This window comes from Loxodonta africana, chromosome 11 (genome assembly GCF_030014295.1).
Source record: "Loxodonta africana isolate mLoxAfr1 chromosome 11, mLoxAfr1.hap2, whole genome shotgun sequence".
Lineage (NCBI taxonomy): Eukaryota > Metazoa > Chordata > Mammalia > Proboscidea > Elephantidae > Loxodonta > Loxodonta africana.
The window spans coordinates 18,176,606-18,196,433 of record NC_087352.1 but is presented as its reverse complement, the minus strand read 5'-3'; the positions used below and the strand labels follow the sequence as shown (position 1 = coordinate 18,196,433).

The 19,828-nt window shown below is 54.5% G+C and overlaps 3 protein-coding genes across 4 annotated transcripts in view; all 3 read left to right on the top strand.

Moving 5' to 3' along the window:
- The window catches only part of LRRC4B (leucine rich repeat containing 4B), a 36,941-nt gene extending 29,409 nt beyond the window's left edge, over positions 1–7,532 (top strand). The window contains exon 2 of the mRNA XM_003406838.4: positions 5,700–7,532. Coding sequence (XP_003406886.1) covers positions 5,700–7,532 — 1,833 coding nt within the window. The remainder of the gene's footprint in view (positions 1–5,699) is intronic.
- Positions 7,533–10,183: 2,651 nt separating this feature from the next.
- ASPDH (aspartate dehydrogenase domain containing) lies at positions 10,184–13,337 on the top strand. Its single transcript, XM_064293449.1, has 7 exons — positions 10,184–10,981; positions 11,368–11,512; positions 11,718–11,802; positions 11,905–12,054; positions 12,130–12,350; positions 12,436–12,590; positions 13,200–13,337. The coding sequence occupies exons 1-7, from the start codon at positions 10,927–10,929 to the stop codon at positions 13,241–13,243; spliced, it is 855 nt and encodes a 284-aa protein (XP_064149519.1). The 5' UTR covers positions 10,184–10,926; the 3' UTR covers positions 13,244–13,337.
- A 436-nt stretch (positions 13,338–13,773) lies between these two features.
- JOSD2 (Josephin domain containing 2) lies at positions 13,774–19,067 on the top strand. Of its 2 annotated transcripts, none has more exons than XM_064294076.1 (5): positions 13,774–13,882; positions 14,544–14,703; positions 16,881–17,006; positions 18,475–18,669; positions 18,780–19,067. In XM_064294076.1, exons 2-5 carry the CDS (start codon positions 14,558–14,560, stop codon positions 18,877–18,879), a joined length of 567 nt encoding a protein of 188 aa, XP_064150146.1. In that variant the 5' UTR covers positions 13,774–13,882; positions 14,544–14,557; the 3' UTR covers positions 18,880–19,067. The 2 variants fall into 2 exon arrangements, with proteins under 2 accessions (XP_064150146.1, XP_064150145.1); XM_064294075.1 differs by having other exon boundaries at positions 13,781–13,924.
- Positions 19,068–19,828: the final 761 nt, after the last annotated feature.

Sequence of the window (19,828 nt, the reverse complement as noted above, 5' to 3'; positions counted from 1 at the left end):
ATGTAAATAGCTCACTAATAATTTTTTATCTTGATTACATGTTGATATAGTGTTGTATAAAAAAAAATACATGGGGCTAAATAAAATATATTATTAAAATTGATTTCACCTAACTACTGAAACTAATAGGAGAGTTCAGCAGAGTGTCAGGATACAAGATAAACATACAAACATCAGCTGGATTCCTCTACATCAACAAAAAGAACACCGAAGAGGAAATCACCAAATCAGTACCATTCACAGTAGCCCCCAAGAAGATAAAATACTTAGGAATAAATCTTATCAAAGATGTAAAAGACCTTTACAAAGAAAACTACGAGGAACTACTGCAAGAAATTAAAAGGGACCTACATAAGTGGAAAAACATACCTTGCTCACGGATAGGAAGACTTAACATTGTAAAAATGTCTATTCTGCCAAAAGCGATCTATATATACAATGCACTTCCGATCCAAATTCCAACGACATTTTTTAATGTGATGGAGAAACAAATCACCTACTTCATATGGAAGAGAAAGAAGACCCGGATAAGTAGAGCATTACTGAAAAAGAAGAACAAAGTGGGAGGTCTCACTCTACCTGATTTTAGAACCTATTATACAGCCACAGTAGTCAAAACAGCCTGGTACTGGTACAACAACAGACACCTAGACCAATGGAACAGAATTGAGAATCCAGACATAAATCCATCGACATTTGAGCAGCTGATATTTGACAAAGGCCCAGTGTCAGTTATATGGGGAAAAGACAGTCTTTTTAACAAGTGGTACTGGCATAACTGGATATCCATCTGCAAAAAAATGAAACAGGACCCATACCTCACACCATGCACAAAAACTAACTCCAAATGGATCAAAGACCTAAACATAAAGTCTAAATCGATAAAGACCCTGGAAGAAAAAATAGGGACAACGTTAGGAGCCCTAATACAAGGCATAAACGGAATACAAAACATTACAAAAAATGCCAAAGAGAAACCAGATAACTGGGAGCTCTTGAAAATCAAACACCTATGCTCATCTAAAGACTTCACAAAAAAAGTAAAAAGGCCACCTACAGACTGGGAAAAAGTTTTCAGCTACGACATCTCTAAATTGATCTCTAAATTCTAAATGATTCTGCTAAAACTCAAACACAAAAAGACAAACAACCCAATTAAAAATTGGGCAAAGGATATAAACAAGCACTTCACTAAAGAAGACATTCAGACGGCTAACAGATACATAAGGAAATGCTCTCGATCATTAGCCATTAGAGAAATGCAAATTAAAACTACAATGAGATTCCATCTGACTCCAACAAGGCTGGCATTAATCCAAAAAACACAAAATAATAAATGTTGGAGAGGCTGTGGAGAGATTGGAACACTTATACGCTGCTGGTGGGAATGTAAAATGGTACAACCACTTTGGAAATCGACCTGGCGTTTCCTTAAAAAGCTAGAAATACAACTACCATACGACCCAGCAATCCCACTCCTCGGAATATAGCCTAGAAAAATAAGAGCCTTTACATGAACAGATGTATGCGCACCCACGTTTATTGCAGCACTGTTTACAATAGCAAAAAATGGAAGCAACCAAGGTGCCCATCAACGGATGAATGGATAAATAAATTATGGTATATTCGCACAATGGAATACTACACATTGATAAATAACAGTGAGGAATCTGTGAAACATTTCATAACATGGAGGATTCTGGAAGGCATTATGCTGAGTAAAATTAGTCAGTTGCAAAAGGACAAATATTGTATAAGGCCACTGTTATAAGATCTTGAGAAATAGTTTAAACTGAGAAGAAGACATTCTTTTGTGGTTACGAGACGGTGGAGGGAGGGCGGGTGGGAGGGGAGTATTTACTAATTAGAAAGTAGATAAGAACTACTTTAGGTGAAGGGAAGGACAACACTCAATACAGGGGAGGTCAGCACAACTGGACTAAACCAAAAGCAAGCAAGTTTCTTGAATAAACTGAATGCTTCGAAGGTCAGCAAAGCAGGGGCAGGGGTTTGGGGACCATGGTTTCAGGGGTCATCTAAGTCAATTAGCAAAATAAAATCTATTAAGAAAACTGTCTGCATCCCACTTTGAAGTGTGGCGTCTGGAGTCTTAAACACTAGCAAGCAGCCATCTAAGATGCATCAATGAGTCTCAACCCACCTGGATCAAAGGAGAATGAAGAACACCAAGGACACAATGTAATTACGAGCCCAAGAGACAGAAAGGGCCACATGAACCAGAGACTACATCATCCTGAGACCAGAACTAGATGGTGCCTGGCTACAACCGATGACTGCCCTGACAGGGAACACAACAGAGAACCCCTGAGGGAGCAGGAGAGCAGTGGGATGCAGACCCCAAATTCTCATAAAAAGACCAGACTTAATGGTCTGACTGAGACTAGAAGGACCCCGGTGGTCATGGCCCCCAGACCTTCTGTTGGCCCAGGACAGGAACCATTCCCGAAGCCAACTCTTCAGACATGGATTGGACTGGACAATGGGTTGGAGAGGGATGCTGGTGAGGAGTATGCTTCTTGGATCAAGTGCACACTTGAGACTATGTTGGCATCTCCTGCCTGGAGGGGAGAAGAGAGGGTAGAGGGGGTTAGAAGCTGGTGAAATGGACAGGAGAAGAGAGATTGGAGGGAGAGAGCAGGCTATCTCATTAGGGGGAGAGTATTGGGAGTATGTAGCAAGGTGTATATGTTTTTGTGTGAGAGACTGACTTGATTTGTAAACTTTCACTTAAAGCACAGTAAAAATTATGTAAAAAAATAAAATTTATTTCACCTAGTGTTTTGTTTTAATGTGGCTACTAGAGCATTGGTGTGCATCAGGTATAGTCTTTTTTGTTGTTGTTGTTGTTGAGACTATACATAGCAAAAACAGATACCAATTCCAGTTTCTACATGTACAATTCAGTGACACTGTCAGGTATAGTCTTTTTTTTTAATAATATTTTGTTGTGTTTTCGGTGAAGGTTTACACAGCAGTTTAGGTTCCCATTCAACAATTTCTACCCAAGTTGTTCAGCGACATCGGTTACACTCTTCACAACGTGTGAACATTCTCGGTATTTCCGTTCTGGTTGTTCTGTATAAGTAGCCCTCTGAAAAAAACCTTTTTTTTCCCCAGCTTCTTATAAATGTAATTTTTGCCCATCAAAGAAAAAAATAACAAAAGAATAAAAATTGCCCACCATCCCCGACACTTGGAGTTTACTACTAAGTCTTGGAATATTTCTGTCCAGTCTTTTTTTTTTTTTTTCATGCATATATGTGCATACCCAGGTCTTCATCATCTTTGTTATCTTTGTGAAGTTGAGATCACACAGTATGCTGTTTGGAGTCTTCCATTTCTCCCTCAGTATTGAAGCAGTGGTTAAGTGCTTGGCAGCTAACCGAGAAGTGGACAGCTTGAACCCACTAGCCACTCTGTGGGAGAAAGATGTGTCAGTCTGCTTCCGTAAAGATTTACAGCCCTAGAAACCCTATGGCGCAGTTCTACTCTGTCATCTAGGGCTGCTATGAGTCAGAACGCACTCAATGGCCGCGGATATTGTAGCATAAGAATTCCTGCATCGTTAACTAGGCTTCAAAAATATGAGCCGGCGGCTGCGTAGCCTTCTTCGCCTCAGTATGACAGGCATGGTCATCACAAAAGGAAGAGCCTATGAGATCCTGCCTCCCACATCCAGCACTGCCCCTTCTGGGGTCTCCCAACCCCAGCCCCAAGAGGTAGTAACCAAGCTCAGGGATTCAGAGTCTTGATTCTGTACAGCCTGAGTCCAAATCCCAAGTCTCTCCCCCGCCCCACCCTCTGTGTGAGCTTGGGCAAGTCATTGCACCTCTCTGTATCTGTTTCCTCACGCTAAGGTGGAGATTAGGCATAATCCTTCCTTTCTTCCCATGAGACACTTGAGGCCAGGTGTGCTTGGCATTCCAATATTGATGTTGCTGCTGTTGTTAGTTGCATTGAGTTGGCTCCAACTCGTGGCAACACCATGTATAACAGAACAGAACATTGTGGGATTAAAAGCATTAGCTCTAGAAGCAGACAGAGCTGAGTTCAAAGCCAGGTTCTGCCAGTTAGTTGCCGCGTAAACTTGGACAGGTGACTTTGGCTCTCTGGGCCTCTTTCCCCAACAGTTGCTGTTGTTAGCTGCTGTGCAGTCAGCTCCCAGTCATGGCGACCCTGTGTTCACACAGAACAAAACACTGATGGGTACCACGCCGTCTTCGCCACCACTGGTACGCTCAGGTGCATTGTTGCGGCCACTGTGTATCTGGAGTGCCTTCCAACCTAGACGGCTTATCTTCCAGCACTCTGTTGGACAATGTTCTGTTGTGATCCATAGGGTTTCTAATGGCTGATTTCTGGAAGTAGATCTCCAGGCCTTTCTTCCTAGTCTGTCTTAGTCTAGAAGCTCCACTGAAACCTGTCCATCATGGGTGACCCTGCTGGTATTTGAAATCCCAGCAGCATAGCTTCCAGCATCACAGCAACACGCAAGCCACCACAGTAGGACAAACTGATGGACGGATGGTGGATTTCGATATTACAGAGGTAATATGTACCATATAGTTTGTAACGCCCCGGAGGGTGTTCAACCCTCATCAAACATGGGAATATTTCTAGAGTGAAATGTTTGAATAGTCACATGAGTGGGATCAGTAAATGCTTTAAATAGCTTCACAGGAGTTCTGATTAGGTTTTGCCACCAAATGGGATTGGTGCCAAAGTGAGGAAGAATATTCTGGTTTGCAGAGCTTTATGGATTTCAGGATAGCAGGGATTGAATAAGGATTTGTGATAATACCCATCTTGCAGGGAGTTATTACCCATAAAGCACTCAGGACTGTGTCTGGCACTAAGGACATGCTCAATACATGTTAGCTGTTAGGACTGCTAGTCTTCATCTTTTGCATTGAGGTTTAATTTACATATAATAAAGGGCACTCATTTTAAGTGTACAGTTTGGGGATTTGGATGGTTGTATATAGCCAGTAACCACCATCCCAATAGAGAACATTTCCATCACTCCAGAAAGTTCCTTCATGCCCCCTCCCAGTCTTCCCTGTGCATCACACAGACACTCAGAGGTAACCACATAGCTCTGCTGTTCTAAACCATCTTATGAATGGAACCCTATCGCAGGGTTCCTGGCTTCTTTCGCTCAACATAATGTCCATGAGATTCACCGAAGTTGTTGAATGTATCAATGTTGTTGTTAGTTGCTGTCCAGTTATCTCCGACTCATGGTGGCCTTAGGTATAACAGATTGGTGCCCAGTCCTGCGCCATCTTCATGATCATTAGTAGGTTTGAGCCCATTGTTGTGGCTACTGAGTGTACCAATAGTTTATTCCGTTGTATGGAGGTACCCCCTATTGTTCATCCATTCCCTCCTTGATGGGCATTTGGGCTGTTCGTAGTTGGGGCTGTAGTTCCACGGTAAAGACGGACATATGCTTTCGCATCTCTTGGGTCAGTACCAAGGAGTGAAATGGCCAAGTCATAAGGCAGCTCCATGCTTGAGGTTGTAAGAAACTATCAAACTGTTTTCCAAAATTGTAACATTCTTTACCCCCACCAGTAGAGTGTGAGCAATCTGGTTGCTCTGCATCGTTACCAACACTTGTTGATATTCTTATTATCAGTATTAGCAGCACTGATCAGTGTCCCCCCTCCCCCCAGGTGATCCGGACAGACACATTCAAACACCTTCGGCACCTGGAGATCCTACAACTGAGCAAGAACCTGGTTCGTAAGATCGAGGTGGGTGCCTTCAACGGGCTGCCCAGCCTAAACACGCTGGAGCTGTTCGACAACCGGCTGACGACGGTGCCCACGCAGGCCTTCGAGTACCTGTCCAAGCTTCGAGAGCTCTGGCTGCGCAACAACCCCATCGAGAGCATTCCCTCCTACGCCTTCAACCGCGTGCCCTCGCTGCGGCGCCTCGACCTGGGCGAGCTGAAGCGGCTGGAGTACATCTCGGAGGCAGCCTTTGAGGGCCTGGTCAACCTGCGCTACCTCAACCTGGGCATGTGCAACCTCAAGGACATCCCCAACCTGACGGCCCTGGTGCGCCTGGAGGAGCTCGAGCTGTCGGGCAACCGGCTGGACCTGATCCGCCCGGGCTCCTTCCAGGGCCTCACCAGCCTTCGCAAGCTGTGGCTGATGCACGCCCAGGTGGCCACCATCGAGCGCAATGCCTTCGATGACCTCAAGTCCCTGGAGGAGCTCAACCTGTCGCACAACAACCTGATGTCGCTGCCCCACGACCTCTTCACGCCCCTGCACCGCCTCGAGCGCGTGCACCTCAACCACAACCCCTGGCACTGCAACTGCGATGTGCTCTGGCTGAGCTGGTGGCTCAAGGAGACGGTGCCCAGCAACACCACATGCTGCGCGCGCTGCCACGCGCCCGCCGGCCTCAAGGGGCGCTACATCGGCGAACTGGACCAGTCCCACTTCACGTGCTACGCGCCAGTCATCGTGGAGCCGCCCACGGACCTGAACGTGACCGAGGGCATGGCGGCTGAGCTCAAGTGCCGCACCGGCACCTCCATGACCTCCGTCAACTGGCTGACGCCCAACGGCACGCTCATGACGCACGGCTCCTACCGCGTGCGCATCTCGGTGTTGCACGACGGCACGCTCAACTTCACCAACGTCACCGTGCAGGACACGGGCCAGTACACGTGCATGGTGACGAACTCAGCCGGCAACACCACTGCCTCGGCCACTCTCAACGTCTCGGCCGTGGACCCCATGGCGGCCGGCGGCAGCGCGGGGGGCGGCCCCGGGGGGGGCGGGGGCGGGGGCGGCGGCGGCTACACCTACTTCACCACGGTCACCGTGGAGACCCTGGAGACGCAGCCTGGCGAGGAGTCGCTGCAGCCGCGCGGCACAGAGAAGGAGCCGCCGGGGCCCACGACGGATGGAGCGTGGGGCGGGGGCCGGCCCGGGGACGCGGGGGGCGCCGCCGCCTCGTCCACCACGGCGCCCGCTCCGCGCTCCTCGCGGCCCACGGAGAAGGCGTTCACGGTGCCCATCACGGACGTGACGGAGAACGCCCTCAAGGACCTGGACGACGTCATGAAGACCACCAAGATCATCATTGGCTGCTTTGTGGCCATCACCTTCATGGCCGCGGTGATGCTCGTGGCCTTCTACAAGCTGCGCAAGCAGCACCAGCTCCATAAGCACCACGGTCCCACGCGCACCGTGGAGATCATCAACGTGGAGGACGAGCTGCCCGCCGCCTCGGCCGTGTCCGTGGCCGCAGCCGCCGCTGCGGCGGGCGGAAGCAGCGTGGGCGGGGACAGCCACCTGGCCCTGCCCGCCCTAGAGCGCGACCACCTCAACCACCACCACTACGTGGCGGCAGCCTTCAAGGCGCACTACAGCAGCAACCCCGGGGGCGGGGGCTGCGGGGGAAAGGGGCCACCGGGCCTCAACTCCATCCACGAACCTTTGCTGTTCAAGAGCGGCTCCAAGGAGAACGTGCAAGAGACGCAGATCTGAAGCCGGGCGCGAGGAACCCTTCGCCCAGGCACGGGGGACGGGCCAGACTCAGGACCCCCTTCCGTGTCGCCCACCCGCCCTCCCGGACACGCAGAGGAGGTGCGGAAAGGCGGGCAGTAAGCCCCAGCTGCTACTGGACTCCACCCAGCGGCCAGGCGGCAAGGACAGGGCCGCCTCCAGGAATGGGTTCTCCGTGGGCCTTCTAGCCGCGCGTCCCCGGTGACCGACAATTTAGGAGAAAGGCCAGAACCCTGGGTTTTTTCTCCTTGCTCTCCTGACCACCCTGCCCAGCCCTCCGCCTTCTTCCAGGGGAGAGAGGAGCTTTTTGGAGGGGTGTCCTATCCCCTCGCCCCGCCAACTACCCTCCTTTTATGGTTCATTTTTTTTGCAGTTTGACGCCAGCCCCTCCCTCCCACCCCTCTGCCCTGGAAACTGAAGAGACAGAACGCGTCGTCCGAGCCTCCCTGACACCCTGGGCCCTGTCTCCCAGCGCTAAGCTCCACTCCAGCCCTGCCCTCCTTGGCTGAGGGGGGGCAGTCCCACCCCTTCGCCCTCGCCGGTGCCCTAACCCACCCCACAGACTCTTTTGATACTGAAGGGAGGTTTGCGTCAACGACTACCTGCTCTGTAATTACTTAAAAAAAAAAAAAAAACACGGAAAAAGTAAAAAAATATATTTTTTGGGGTTATGAACAAAATGAAGGTGAGGTGGGGGTGGGGTGAAAGGCCAGAAAACCCAAGTGTCCCAGGGAGCACAGTCCAGAAGGTGGGCAGGGATTGGTACCCCCGGGTCGAGAAGGCCCCTTCTTTCACCCTGTCTGTGGCGTCCAGGAGGGACCTGAAGCCCCAGATGGGTCTCAGTCTCACCCCTGCATGTGACACTGGTAATGTCCTCCTCACTTCCCAGAGGTCCCTGGGTGGCTCAAATGGTTTGCACTTAGCTACTAACCAGAAGGTTGGCTGTTCGAACCCACCCATTGGTACTGCGGAGAAAAGACTGGTGGTCAGATTCCATAAAGATTGTTGTTGCATGCCGTCGTTCCGACTCATTTTGACCCTATAAGACAGATAAGAACTGCTCCATAGGGTTTCCTAGACTGTGATCTTTATGGGAGCAGATCACCAGGTCTTTTCTCCCTCGGAGCTGCTGGTGGGTTCAAATTGTCAACCTTTTGGTTAGCAGCCGAGTGCTTAACCACTGGGTCACCAGGGCTTTGTAAAGATTACAACCAAGAAAACCTTATGGGCAGTTCTACTCTGTAACACATGGGTTGCCATGAATTGGAATCACTCCATGGCAACAGGATTAGTTATTTTGGTTTTCACTTCACAGCAGAGGAAACTGAGGGGGCCTGAACCAGGATGTGCTGGTCTCGACCCCAGAGCCACTCAAGACACTGCTGCAGTAGAAAGAGGGTTGTGTGGGGGTGGAGGGTGGCGTGACTGGGGGAGGGGGGAACGGGGAGTGTACCGGCTGTAGCCAAGGCCCCAGGAGCATGAGGGAAGCTGTTTGTTCCTTGTTTTTTAGTGAAGAGGCAGGAAGGACTCTGTCCAGGCCTGGGGAGCAGAGGGGACAGGGAGAGGGGACACCGCTGCCTAGAAGGGACAGAGCCCTCTGCCAGGGGCAGCTGCTGGGCAGAGGGAGTGCGTGATGTCTAGGAGAGACCCAGGCACCCACGTCTCAGCCGAGAGAGACAGAGACAGAGGAGAGAGACAGCTGCCTGTCTAGATAGGTGAGGACAGAGGGGTGAGCAGAGCCTGAGGGGGCCTGACAGCTGCATACCACAAGAGGGAGGCACCCCTTCCAGGCCCCCCTGCTCCCCTCACGTGGGCAGACACCGTGGAACACCAGCCCAGGTCAAGTGACGACCATGGGGGGGGGCGGGGCGATGGGCAGAAAGGGCTTAATTGGGGAGGCCTGAGGAGCCCTGCCGGCACCTCTCCCCTGACTGTTCCTGCCCCTGTAGCATCTTGTCTCACCCCACTGGGGCTCTTAAGGCACATTCTCCTCTTATCAGGCCCCCCCCACCCCCGCCAGCCTCCCCAGGCGGCGAGGTGTCTGGGGTCTCAGGCCCTATCAGTTTGCAACTATCTGCTTCCGCCACTACCACCTGTCAACTTAGGACTCTGGGCGTCCCCAGGCCCCCAGCCTCCCTTTCATGCTCCCTTTTCCTCTTGGTCCCTTTCAGCGCGGATCCTGGTTGCCATGGAAACACTGCAGCGGGTACCAGGTGGTAGTTGGGGGCAGGGCTCGGGGCTGCCTCAGCCTCCGCCATTTCTGTGCCAGGCACCCCAGAGGCGCAGTAGCCGGGCAGGGCGCGTTCTGGGGGCCACTCAGGAACTCTCCAGGCCTCGGGCCATCTCTTTGGCCCCTGGAGTTGGGCGGGGAGGGAAGGGCATGGTAGTGAGGATGTAAGGGGGGGTGTGGCTGATCGCATCTTGGCGCGGGAGAGCGAAAGGTGAAAAGTCAAGGTGAACTGAAGGACAATGAGAGGAAGGAGGGAGGTGCTGGGTAAGGCCTGGGAGCTGGGGGATGCGAGGAGGGGCCGGGCCACGACTAGGGCCCACTGGAGCAAGGGCATGGCTAGGGCAGGTTGGGGAAACGCAGGAGCTGGCGGGGCTGAGGCCACCCGAGGACCAGCTAGGCGGACCAGCCAGGCGGGTTGGGGAGAAGAGGCAGACTGGGTCCAGGCTGGGGACAGAACTGCAACAGACCAGGCCAGGAGGAGACGTAGCAGGGGCAGGGAGGGCTGGAGACAGAGAGACAAAGAAGAGAGAGCCCCGCGGTGGAGACTCAGAGAGAACCGCAGGGAGGGACAAGGGGTCCGCACAGGGAGTCGCAGGGAGCCAGAATCCACTCGGCAGTAACGGGTTCAGAGCTTTTTGTTCTTTTCTTTTTTTATGGACAAGAAGCACACTGGTGCCAAGGCGGAGGGAGAGACCCAGAAAGAGGACCAAGCTGAGAGTCCAGAGTCCCCTATTCCCAGCTCCTCCCGCTCCCTCCCAGCACTCTCAACCCCCACCCCAAGCAGGATGCAGTTTCCATGGCAACCTGGCCGGCCCGAAGGGGGCGGGGGACTGCAGAGGAAATTTTCCACAACAGCAAGAAGGGAGGAGGGTGCAAGGCAGGAAGGTGGCCCGGATAGAGTGGGGGCCATGCGGGGCCCCTGAGTCTCAAACCAGCACACTCAGGGCACCTCGGAGGGAAGGGAAGTACCCTCACCCACCCTCATTCCAGCAAACCCACTCCCCCAGCTCAGTGGAAGTTTCCAGAGAGGCCCAAGGGTCAAATGTCCAAAGGTCACCACTGCCCAGGCCTCCTGTGTGTGGTGGCTGGGGGCGGGGGGACAGGGAGAAGCAGCTGGAGCTCGGACATTTGCTGTCAGGTCCAGGCATGGCCCTCGACAGAGCCCCCTGGAGGGTGGGGGTGGTGGGCTACGGACGCCTCGGTGAGTCCTGAGCATCTTGGGCCTCCTTCTCCAGACCTCTTACTTAAGGCCAAGTCCCTGTCCCCCCTCCTCCTGTGTCTTTATCTGTGCCCGCTGGGTCTCCATCCCCTTCTCTCTGGGTCTCCATGCCCCCCTTTCTCTAGGTCTCCGTCCCCTTCTCTCTGGGTCTCTGTCCCCCCATCTCTGGATCTCCATCCCCCTCTTTCTCTGGGTCTCTGTCTCCCTCTCTCTGGGTCTCTGCCCCCCCCGCCCTGCCCCCCCTCTCTCTGTGGATCTCTGCCCCCCCCCCGTCTCTGTCCCTCTCTCTCTAGGTCTCTATCCCCCCTCTCTCTGCGCCTCTGTCCCCCTCTCACAGGTTCTAGCCCTCTCCCCCACCTCTCCCCCAGGACAGTCTCTCGTCTCACACCTGCTGGCTCAGGGGCCAGAACTGGGCCTAGAACTTGTGTTTGTCTGGAATCGGGACCAAGGACGAATGGCAGGGACTGTGCCCCCCTCTCTGCAGCTCCAGGATCTTGCTGCCCTCAGGGAGAGGTCAGTGACCTCGTCAGGTCCAGAAGGGCTCCTGAAAGATTTTGCTTTGCTCTCAGCTGCTGTATCTCAGACAAAACCCTTAGCCTCTCTGGGTCTCAGTTCACCCACACGTAAAAGGAGACAGGCGCATACGGCCTGTGAAGGAATTGGGAGGCAGGGGGCCAAGCCCTCTCCCATACCCTCTCCCATCTCTCCCCTCTTCCAGGCACCCTGATGTGGTGGTGGAAGTGGCCCACCCCAAAATAATCCATGATTCTGGGGCACACATCCTGCGCCACGCGAATCTGCTGGTAAGCCCCTCCTTGTGACCCCAGGACCTTGTCCCTTCAGCCTCAACCCCACCTCATCCACACGCCCTGACCTCAGCCCCTCCCCCATTCATGCATCCCCAGGTGGGGTCCCCCTCAGCCCTGGCTGACCAGGCCACAGAGCAGCGGCTCCAGGAGGCCTCCCATCGCTGGGGCCATGCCGTGTTTGTCGCCCGGGGGGCCCTGTGGGGCTCTGAGGACATCACCAGATTGGACAAGGCAGGGGGCCTTCAGGTGAGGGCCTATAGGGCTCCCTGGGAACTGGGAGGGGGCCTGCAGAGGCCCCCTGACCCCAGGTCTTGCTTCCAGAGCCTCCGCGTCACCATGGCCACACACCCCGATGGCTTCCGGCTAGAGGGGCCCCTGGCCGCAGCCCCCAGGACTGGGCCCCGAACGGTGCTCTACCAGGGACCTGTCCGAGGCCTGTGCCCCTGGGCCCCCCGCAACTCAAACACCATGGCAGCTGCTGCCCTGGCTGCCCCCAGCCTGGGCTTCGACCGCGTCATCGGGGTGCTGGTGGCTGACCTCAGGTGAGCCCAGAGCCCAGCCGAGCCGAGGAGGGGATGGCGCCAGCCGAGGCCTAGCCAGCCCAACTAACCACCCTGCCCGCCCCAGCCTCCCGGATATGCACGTGGTGGATGTGGAACTAACCGGACCCCCGGGCCCAGCAGGCCGCAGCTTTGTCGTGCACACCCGCAGAGAGAACCCTGCTGAGCCAGGCGCTGTCACCGGCTCTGCCACGGTCACCGCCTTCTGGCGCAGCCTCCTGGGTGCGGCTGTGCCCCTCCCCAGTGTCAGGGGCCCCTCCTGCCCTGAGGCCTGGGCACCTGTGTTCCACAGAGTGTGGGTTTCAGGCTCTGCCTGGTTCTGATTCTGTCCCTTCTGGTTGGTCTGTATTTGAGGCTCCTTAACTGTCTCCCCTACAAGTCTTTGAAACTTTATATCTCTCTCTCTGTCCATGTCTCTCTTCTGGATCTCTGTTCCCCTCCATCTAGGTCTTTGTTCCCCTCTGAGTATCTAACCACCTTTCTTTGGGTCTCTGTCTCCCTCGGCCCCCCCCCCCCACCGCGGCATCTCTGTACCCACTCTCCCTGGGTCCCTGTCCCCCTCTCTCTGGGTCTCCATCCCCTCCCTCTAGGTCTCCATCCCCTCCCTCTAGGTCTCTCTTCCTCTCTAAATATCCGTCCTTTTTGGGGGTCTCTGTATCCCTCTCTCTCTGGATCCCTGTCCCCCTCTCTCTGGGTCCCTGTCCTCCTCTCTCTGGGTCTCTGTCCCCCTCTCTCTGGGACTTCTCCCCCCAACCCTGCTGGGATGCTCCTTATATCTATCTCTGTCTCTCTCTCTGTCCCAGTCTTTAATTCTCCGCCTCTCCCCTGCAGGCTGCTGCCAGCTCCCCTCCAAGCCAGGGATCCATCTCTGCTGAGAAGCTTCTTCACTCCCGAGAGAACATCCGCATATCATTTACCCCCCCCACCGCCGTCCCACGCCTCCCCTGGCCTCAGTTTCCCCAGATCTCCCTCCTGTCTCAGTAAAGATTGGTGGCTCCGCCCCCTGCAGAGTCCGGGTGTCTCTCTGGGCTCTAGTTTCCCTCCTGTGACGTCACGCTGCCTCTGCACACCGTACGTGACGCCAAGCGAGAGACTGGCACAAGGCGGGGCGGGGCTGGGGGGGGGGTGCCAATAAGCCAAGCAGCTATCGCGAGAGCTTACGCACTACATTTCCCAGAATCCTCTGGGAAGCCGGGGCGCAGTAGTACCCACACTGCGCGAGGGGGTGGGCCTCTAAGAGGTGTATTTCCGGGTTCGCCGCAGAGGCCGACGGAAGTTGTAGTCCCACCTTATTTAGCTGTGACCGTCCACGCGGCCCGGTCGTTCCGTACGCAGCCTGCGCTTCCGCGGGAGCCACCGGGAGTCGTAGTCCGGCACGCGGGGGCCGCCGGGAGCTGTAGTCCGTCCGGCCTGCCCAGTCAGCGCCGCGCTGCCCGCCCAGCATTCGGAACACAGAGCCACCGCCCAGGGGGATGCGGGAGCCCCTGGCTCGGGGGAAAGGAGAGGCAGGCGGGGTGAGCGGCGTTGCCAGGCAACGGGCGAGCGCCGCGGTTGGGGTACGGGTCAGGGAAAGGGGTTCTACTGCTTGATGTACGGGGAAGGGGCTTGGTTACCAGGTGATACTAGGAGGGGACCCTGTTGCTTAGTGACTAGCTAGTGGGCCCTGTTGCCAGGTGACAGGAGAAAACCTTGTTGTTTAGTGACAGGGGAGGGGGAGTCTTCTGTCGCTAGGCGACCAGAAGAGACCCTGTTACCTAGAGACAGCGAAGGAGGAGTCCTCTATTGCTAGATAACCAGAATAGAGACTTGGTTACCTAGTGAGGTGGGGGTGGAGGTCCTCTGTTGCTAAGCAACCAGGGAGGGGTTCTGTTACTTAGGGACGGGGGGGCGTTTCTCTGTTGCTAGGTGACCAATATAGGGACCCTTTTACTTATGGATGTGGTGGGGGGGGGTCCCCTGTTGCTAGGTGGACAGGAGAGCCTTGTTTTTAGGGGCAGGGAATGGAGATACCTCTGTGCCTACGGAGCAGGTCGGGGCCCAGTGTCCTCCCAGGCTCCCCCAAGTCCCCACCTCAATGGCGGTGCCCCCAAGGGCCTGCTGGGAGGTTGGGCCTCAGCCTCTGGGCCTCCAGATCCTAATCCCTGAGTCCCACTCCTCCCCGCCCCCCCACCGCAGGAGCCAAGGACGTTATGTCCCAGGCCCCAGGAGCCCGGCAGAGCCAGCCCTCCGTGTACCACGAGCGGCAGCGCCTGGAGCTGTGTGCCGTCCACGCCCTCAACAACGTCCTGCAGCAGCAGCTCTTCAGCCAGGAGGCTGCCGATGAGATCTGCAAGAGGTGACTGTCACCCACCCGAACTGCTGGCACCTGGAGACACAGGGCTCAGAGAGGCAATGCCACTCGCCTGGGTCTCACAGGGAGGCAGGGCAGAGCCAGGGGGGCTTTCTGTCCTGCTCACCCCACCTGGGCTGGTGGAGATGTTCCTCCTGTTCCTCTCTGCCCCCATGGCCTCAGTCCCAGGTCAGGCCTCACCCTCTCTCATCTGGACCCTTGTCCCAGCCTCCTTGCTGGGCTTCCAGTTTCCAGTCTTTCCCTTCTAGTTTGTCCTGCATTTGACCCCAGAGCTGACCCTGCTCACATCCCTCCCATGGCTCGCCAGTAACCCTGGAACAAAGCCCAGCCCCACAGCCTGAGATCCAAGGCCTGTGTGCTCTAGTCCCTACCCATCTCTAAAGCTTTGTCTCTCACTGCACCCCTCAACTCAAACTGCTTGTCTTAGTTACCTAGCGCTGTTGTAACAGAAACATCACAAGTGGGTGGCTTTAACAAACAGAAATTTATTTTCTCACAGTTTAGGAGGGCTGGAAATCCAAATTCAGGGCTCTGGCTTTAAGGGAAGGCTCTCTCTCTCTGCCCTGGGAGAAAGTCCTTATCTCTTTTTAGCTTCTGTTTCTTGGTTCCCTGGTGATCATGTGGCATGTATCTTCCCCTCTGTTTGTGCTTGCTTGCTTAATCTGCTCTCTTATATCTCAAAAAAGGTTAATTTATGATACACCCTACTGCCTCATTAACATAAGAAAGTAAACCTATTCCTGAATGGGACTGTAACCACAAGTATACAAAACCATTGCCCTCAGGTTGATTCCAACTGCCCCATAGGGTTTCCTAGGCTGTAATCTTTACAGAAGCAGATTGCCACATCTTTCTGCCATGGAGCAACTGGTGGGTTCCAACTGCCAAGCTTTTGGTTAGCAGCTGAGTACTTAAGCACTGCATCACCAGGACTCCTTTACCACAGGTATACCCATTGCCATTAAGTCAATGGAACTGCCCTATAGGGTTTACTAGGCTGTAATCTTTATGGAAGCAGACTGCCACATCTTTCTCCTATGAAGCTGCTAGTGAGTTAGCAGCCAGGCACTTACCCACTGAGCCACCACGGGGCCTTTGCACAAGCTATTCTTTCCTGCTGGCATAGCTTCCTCCTTTCTGCAGCCTGGCATGGTTCTCCTCACTGTTCAAGATTTCACACATCATTGCTTTATTACTGCTTTACCTTCTGCTCTTCCCCTCCTCTCTGTCCCTGCAGCACCAGCCCCAACTCGGGCCCTGATCTCTCCAGCCTGTAATCACACCCTAGCCTCCCAGCCTGTCCCCCATAAGGTGCCAGAATAGTCTTTCTCCCAGACCTCCCAGTGTCTTCAGGTTGAGTCCCAGCCCTCAGACTGGTTCTTATACAATGTATTCAGCTCCTTCATCATCCAAATCAGGGATTAATCAGCTCTTTCATGCTAAGACTATGCTGGAGGCCCAGAAGTGAATCAGACAGAGTCTGACCCTGCGGGAGCCCTCGATCTGGGAAGGGAAACAGAGACACAGGAAAATAATCCTTAGACTTTCCCCTACTCTGTCCCTCCCCTGCCCTATCCACTGAGGGTGCAGATAGAGAACAGAGGGACTGTTGTTCAGAGGATGCGGGGCCCAGAAACAAGTGGTGACAGGCCGGGCCTCCCGGGCTGGGAGAACAGCTGGAGGGAAGGCTGAGAGGCTGGAACATTGGTGATGGGGTTGGGGAACAGGTGGCTGGGAAGGGGTGGGGCGAGGCTGAGGCTAAGAGGTGTGCAGGGCCTTGAATGCTAAGTTGAGGGGCTGAGAGTTCATCCTGAAGGTACTAGGGAGCCAGGGAGGGCTGTGAGCAGGGGAGAGGGAGGGCCAGCTCTGAGTGTAGAAAGAGCCCTGCAGGGCCATGTAGGAGATGGACTGGAGGGAGAGACTGGAGGCCAGGGAAGAGGTTGGGGTGAGGGTTCAGATGGGAGAAGACAAAGCCCGAGCTGAGGCCTTGGGGACATGGCAGAGAGAGTCACCAGGCAGGAGGGACAGGACCTAGGGGCTGACGAGTTGTGGGGGTTGAAGAGAGGAAACAGTCCAAAGGCTGGGTTGACTCTCCTGCTTTGTAGGGAGGGTGAGCCCTTTCCAGGGACTCCCCAACTCAGGCTCTGACCACCCCCAAACAGGTTGGCACCAGACTCCCGGCTGAACCCCCATCGCAGCCTCCTGGGCACCGGCAACTATGATGTCAATGTGATTATGGCTGCCCTACAGGGGCTGGGCCTGGCCGCTGTGTGGTGGGACAGAAGGAGGTAGGACCCAGAGCGCTGCATCATGGGAGCTGGGCTGGGCACAGAGGGCCACTTAGTAAATGGGAAATAAAGCAGGGAAGAGGGTGGCTGAGGGCATGGGTGGATAGGAGGAAGGAAGGGTAGATGGTAGATGGTGGGTGGATGGTTGGTAGATGGGTAGAAGAGGGGGTGACTAAATGGTCAATGGGATGAGTTGATGAATGAATGATGATTAGATTGATGGTAATTGGGTGAATAAATGAATGGGTGGTTGGGTTATGAAGTGCATGAATAGATGATGGGTGACTGAGTAATAATTGATGGGTGTGGAGAGAAAATAGGTAGTTGAGTAGTTGGATGGATGGATGGATGGATGTTGGGTGGACGTGTGGGTGGGTGAATGGGGTGGTTGAGTGATAAAGGATAGATTCTTGGTAGGTTAAAAAAAAAAAAAAAGTTGCTGTCGAGTTAATTCCAACTCATAGAGACCCTATAGGACAGAGTAGAACCACCTCATAGGGCTTCCAAAGCTGTAAACTTTATGAAAGCAGACTGCCACATTTTCTCCTGCGGAGTGGCTAATGGCTTACAAACCACTAACCTTTCAGTTAGCAGCCAAGCTCTTTAACCACTGTACTACCAAGGCTCCTTTGTTGGTAGGTAAACCCAAAAACCAAACCTGTTGCCATCAAGTCGATTCTGACTCATAGCAACCCCACAGGACAGAGTAGAGCTGCCCCATAGGGTTTCCAAGGAGCAGCTGGTGGATTCAAACATGCCAACCTTTTGATTAGCAGCCAACCTCTTAACCACTGCACCACACGGGCTAGGTAAAAACCAAAAAAATACCATTGCCGCTGAGCCAATTCTGACTCATAGCAACCCTATAGGACGAGTAAAATTGCCCCATAGGGTTTCCAGGGAGCAGCTGGTGGATTCGAACTGCCAACCTTTTGGTTAGCAGCCATAGCTCTTAACCACTACGCCACCAGGGCTTCCATAGTGAATCAATAATGGATAGGTTGATGGTGGATGGGTAGAGAATGGATGAGGAGTTGGGTGGATATGTTGTTAGGTAGGTGGCTGTCTGGCTGGTGTTTGGGTGGGTAGATGGATGGATGAATGGGTATGGATAGTAGAAGGGTAGTTGGATAGTGAATGGTTCTTAGGTGGTTGATGGGAGGTTTGGACAGACGGCTGGGTGGTTGGGTAAATGGGTGGATAGATGGATGGTGGATAACACATAGATCAGTGGTGACTGTGTAAAGAGTAGATAGAGGTTGACTGGATGGGTAGAAGGTTTGGTTGAGTGGATGGAAGTTGGATGGATGAGTGGAAGGTTTGGTTGGGTGGGTGAATGAAAGGAAAGTGTGGGTTGATTTGGGCTCAGGAGGCCACCCCTGCCCACACCCACCTGGGACTCACACTCTCAGTAACATTTGACCAGTGGATACACACTGGGAACCATTGTGTCCTCCCCCCGACACAGGCCCCTGTCCCAGCTGGCCCTGCCCCAGGTGCTGGGGCTGATCCTGAACCTGCCCTCGCCCGTGTCGCTGGGACTGCTGTCCCTGCCACTGCGCCGGCGGCACTGGGTGGCCCTGCGCCAGGTGGACGGCATCTACTATAACTTGGACTCCAAGCTGCGGGCACCCGAGGTCCTCGGGGACGAGGACGGCGTCAGGTAAGCCAGGGCAGCAGTGACTGTGAGGTCATGCCTGGGCGTTTGAACTCCATGTCCCAGAAGGGACCACCAGGCTCCCATGCCTCAGCCTCCCCCTTCCTCCCACACAGGGCCTTCCTGGCAGCTGCACTGGCCCAGGGCCTGTGTGAGGTGCTGCTGGTGGTGACCAAAGAGGTGGAGGAAAAGGGCTGCTGGCTGCAGACAGACTGACCCCACGGAGGAGGACCACAGCCACCTTGGGGCTCATCTGCTGCCTGCCTGGTGTGGTCCATGTTGGCTGCCTGTGCCAGGGGAGGGCCAGGCCCCCGCTCCCTGGACCCCTTGGAGACCAACCCCTTCCCCATGCCCTTGCCCCCCAGTGCTGCTGCTGCCTCAGTAAACCTGCTGATTTGCTCTCAGCCTGCCTGTGTCTGACTTTTGGTTAGCAGCTGAGCCATTAACCATTGTGCCACTAGGGCTCCTTCCGTAAAGATTACAGCCAAGAAAACCCTGTGGGACAGTTCTCCTCTGTCTCATGGGGTCACTATAAGTTGGAACGGACTCTAAAGCACCCAACAACAACATTAGACGATGAAGAGTGGGGGGAGGCCCTTTCCGGAACTAGAGATCACTTGGAACGAGGCCTGGGACATTTAAGGCACATATATTTGTCACAGTTGTTTGAGGAGGTGATAAGAGATGAGGGAGAATCCTGGCCAGGAACCAGAGCAGGCAGGGCCTCGAGTGAGCTGAGCACCAGGCCGAAGGCTGATGGGAGCAGGCAGTGGGGAAGGGAGGCTATGAGCAGGCAGGGTAGGTCAGCTCTGGGTATAGGAAGACCCCTCTGGGGCCCTGTGGGGATGGACTGGAGGGGGAGACCAGAGGCCGGGAGGCTGGGGGGAGGGTCCTGAGGTTGAGGACGGGGTGACAAAGAGGAGGTGACTAGGAAGAGTGAGAGGACATGACTGGGCCTGGGGGACTCTGGGGGGTGGGGAGGGAGAGAAGAGGATACCAGGAATTTGGCCCTGTGACTGGGTAGAGGGGTAAAGGGAGGGACAGTGGGGTCACCCCATGCTCTGAGAACCTGGAAGGAGGAGTTTGGGGGGATGCTGTGCTCGGTGGGGATGTAGAGGAGGGGACATCGAGGAGTGGGGACCCAGGAGATGGAGTCAGGAGTTGA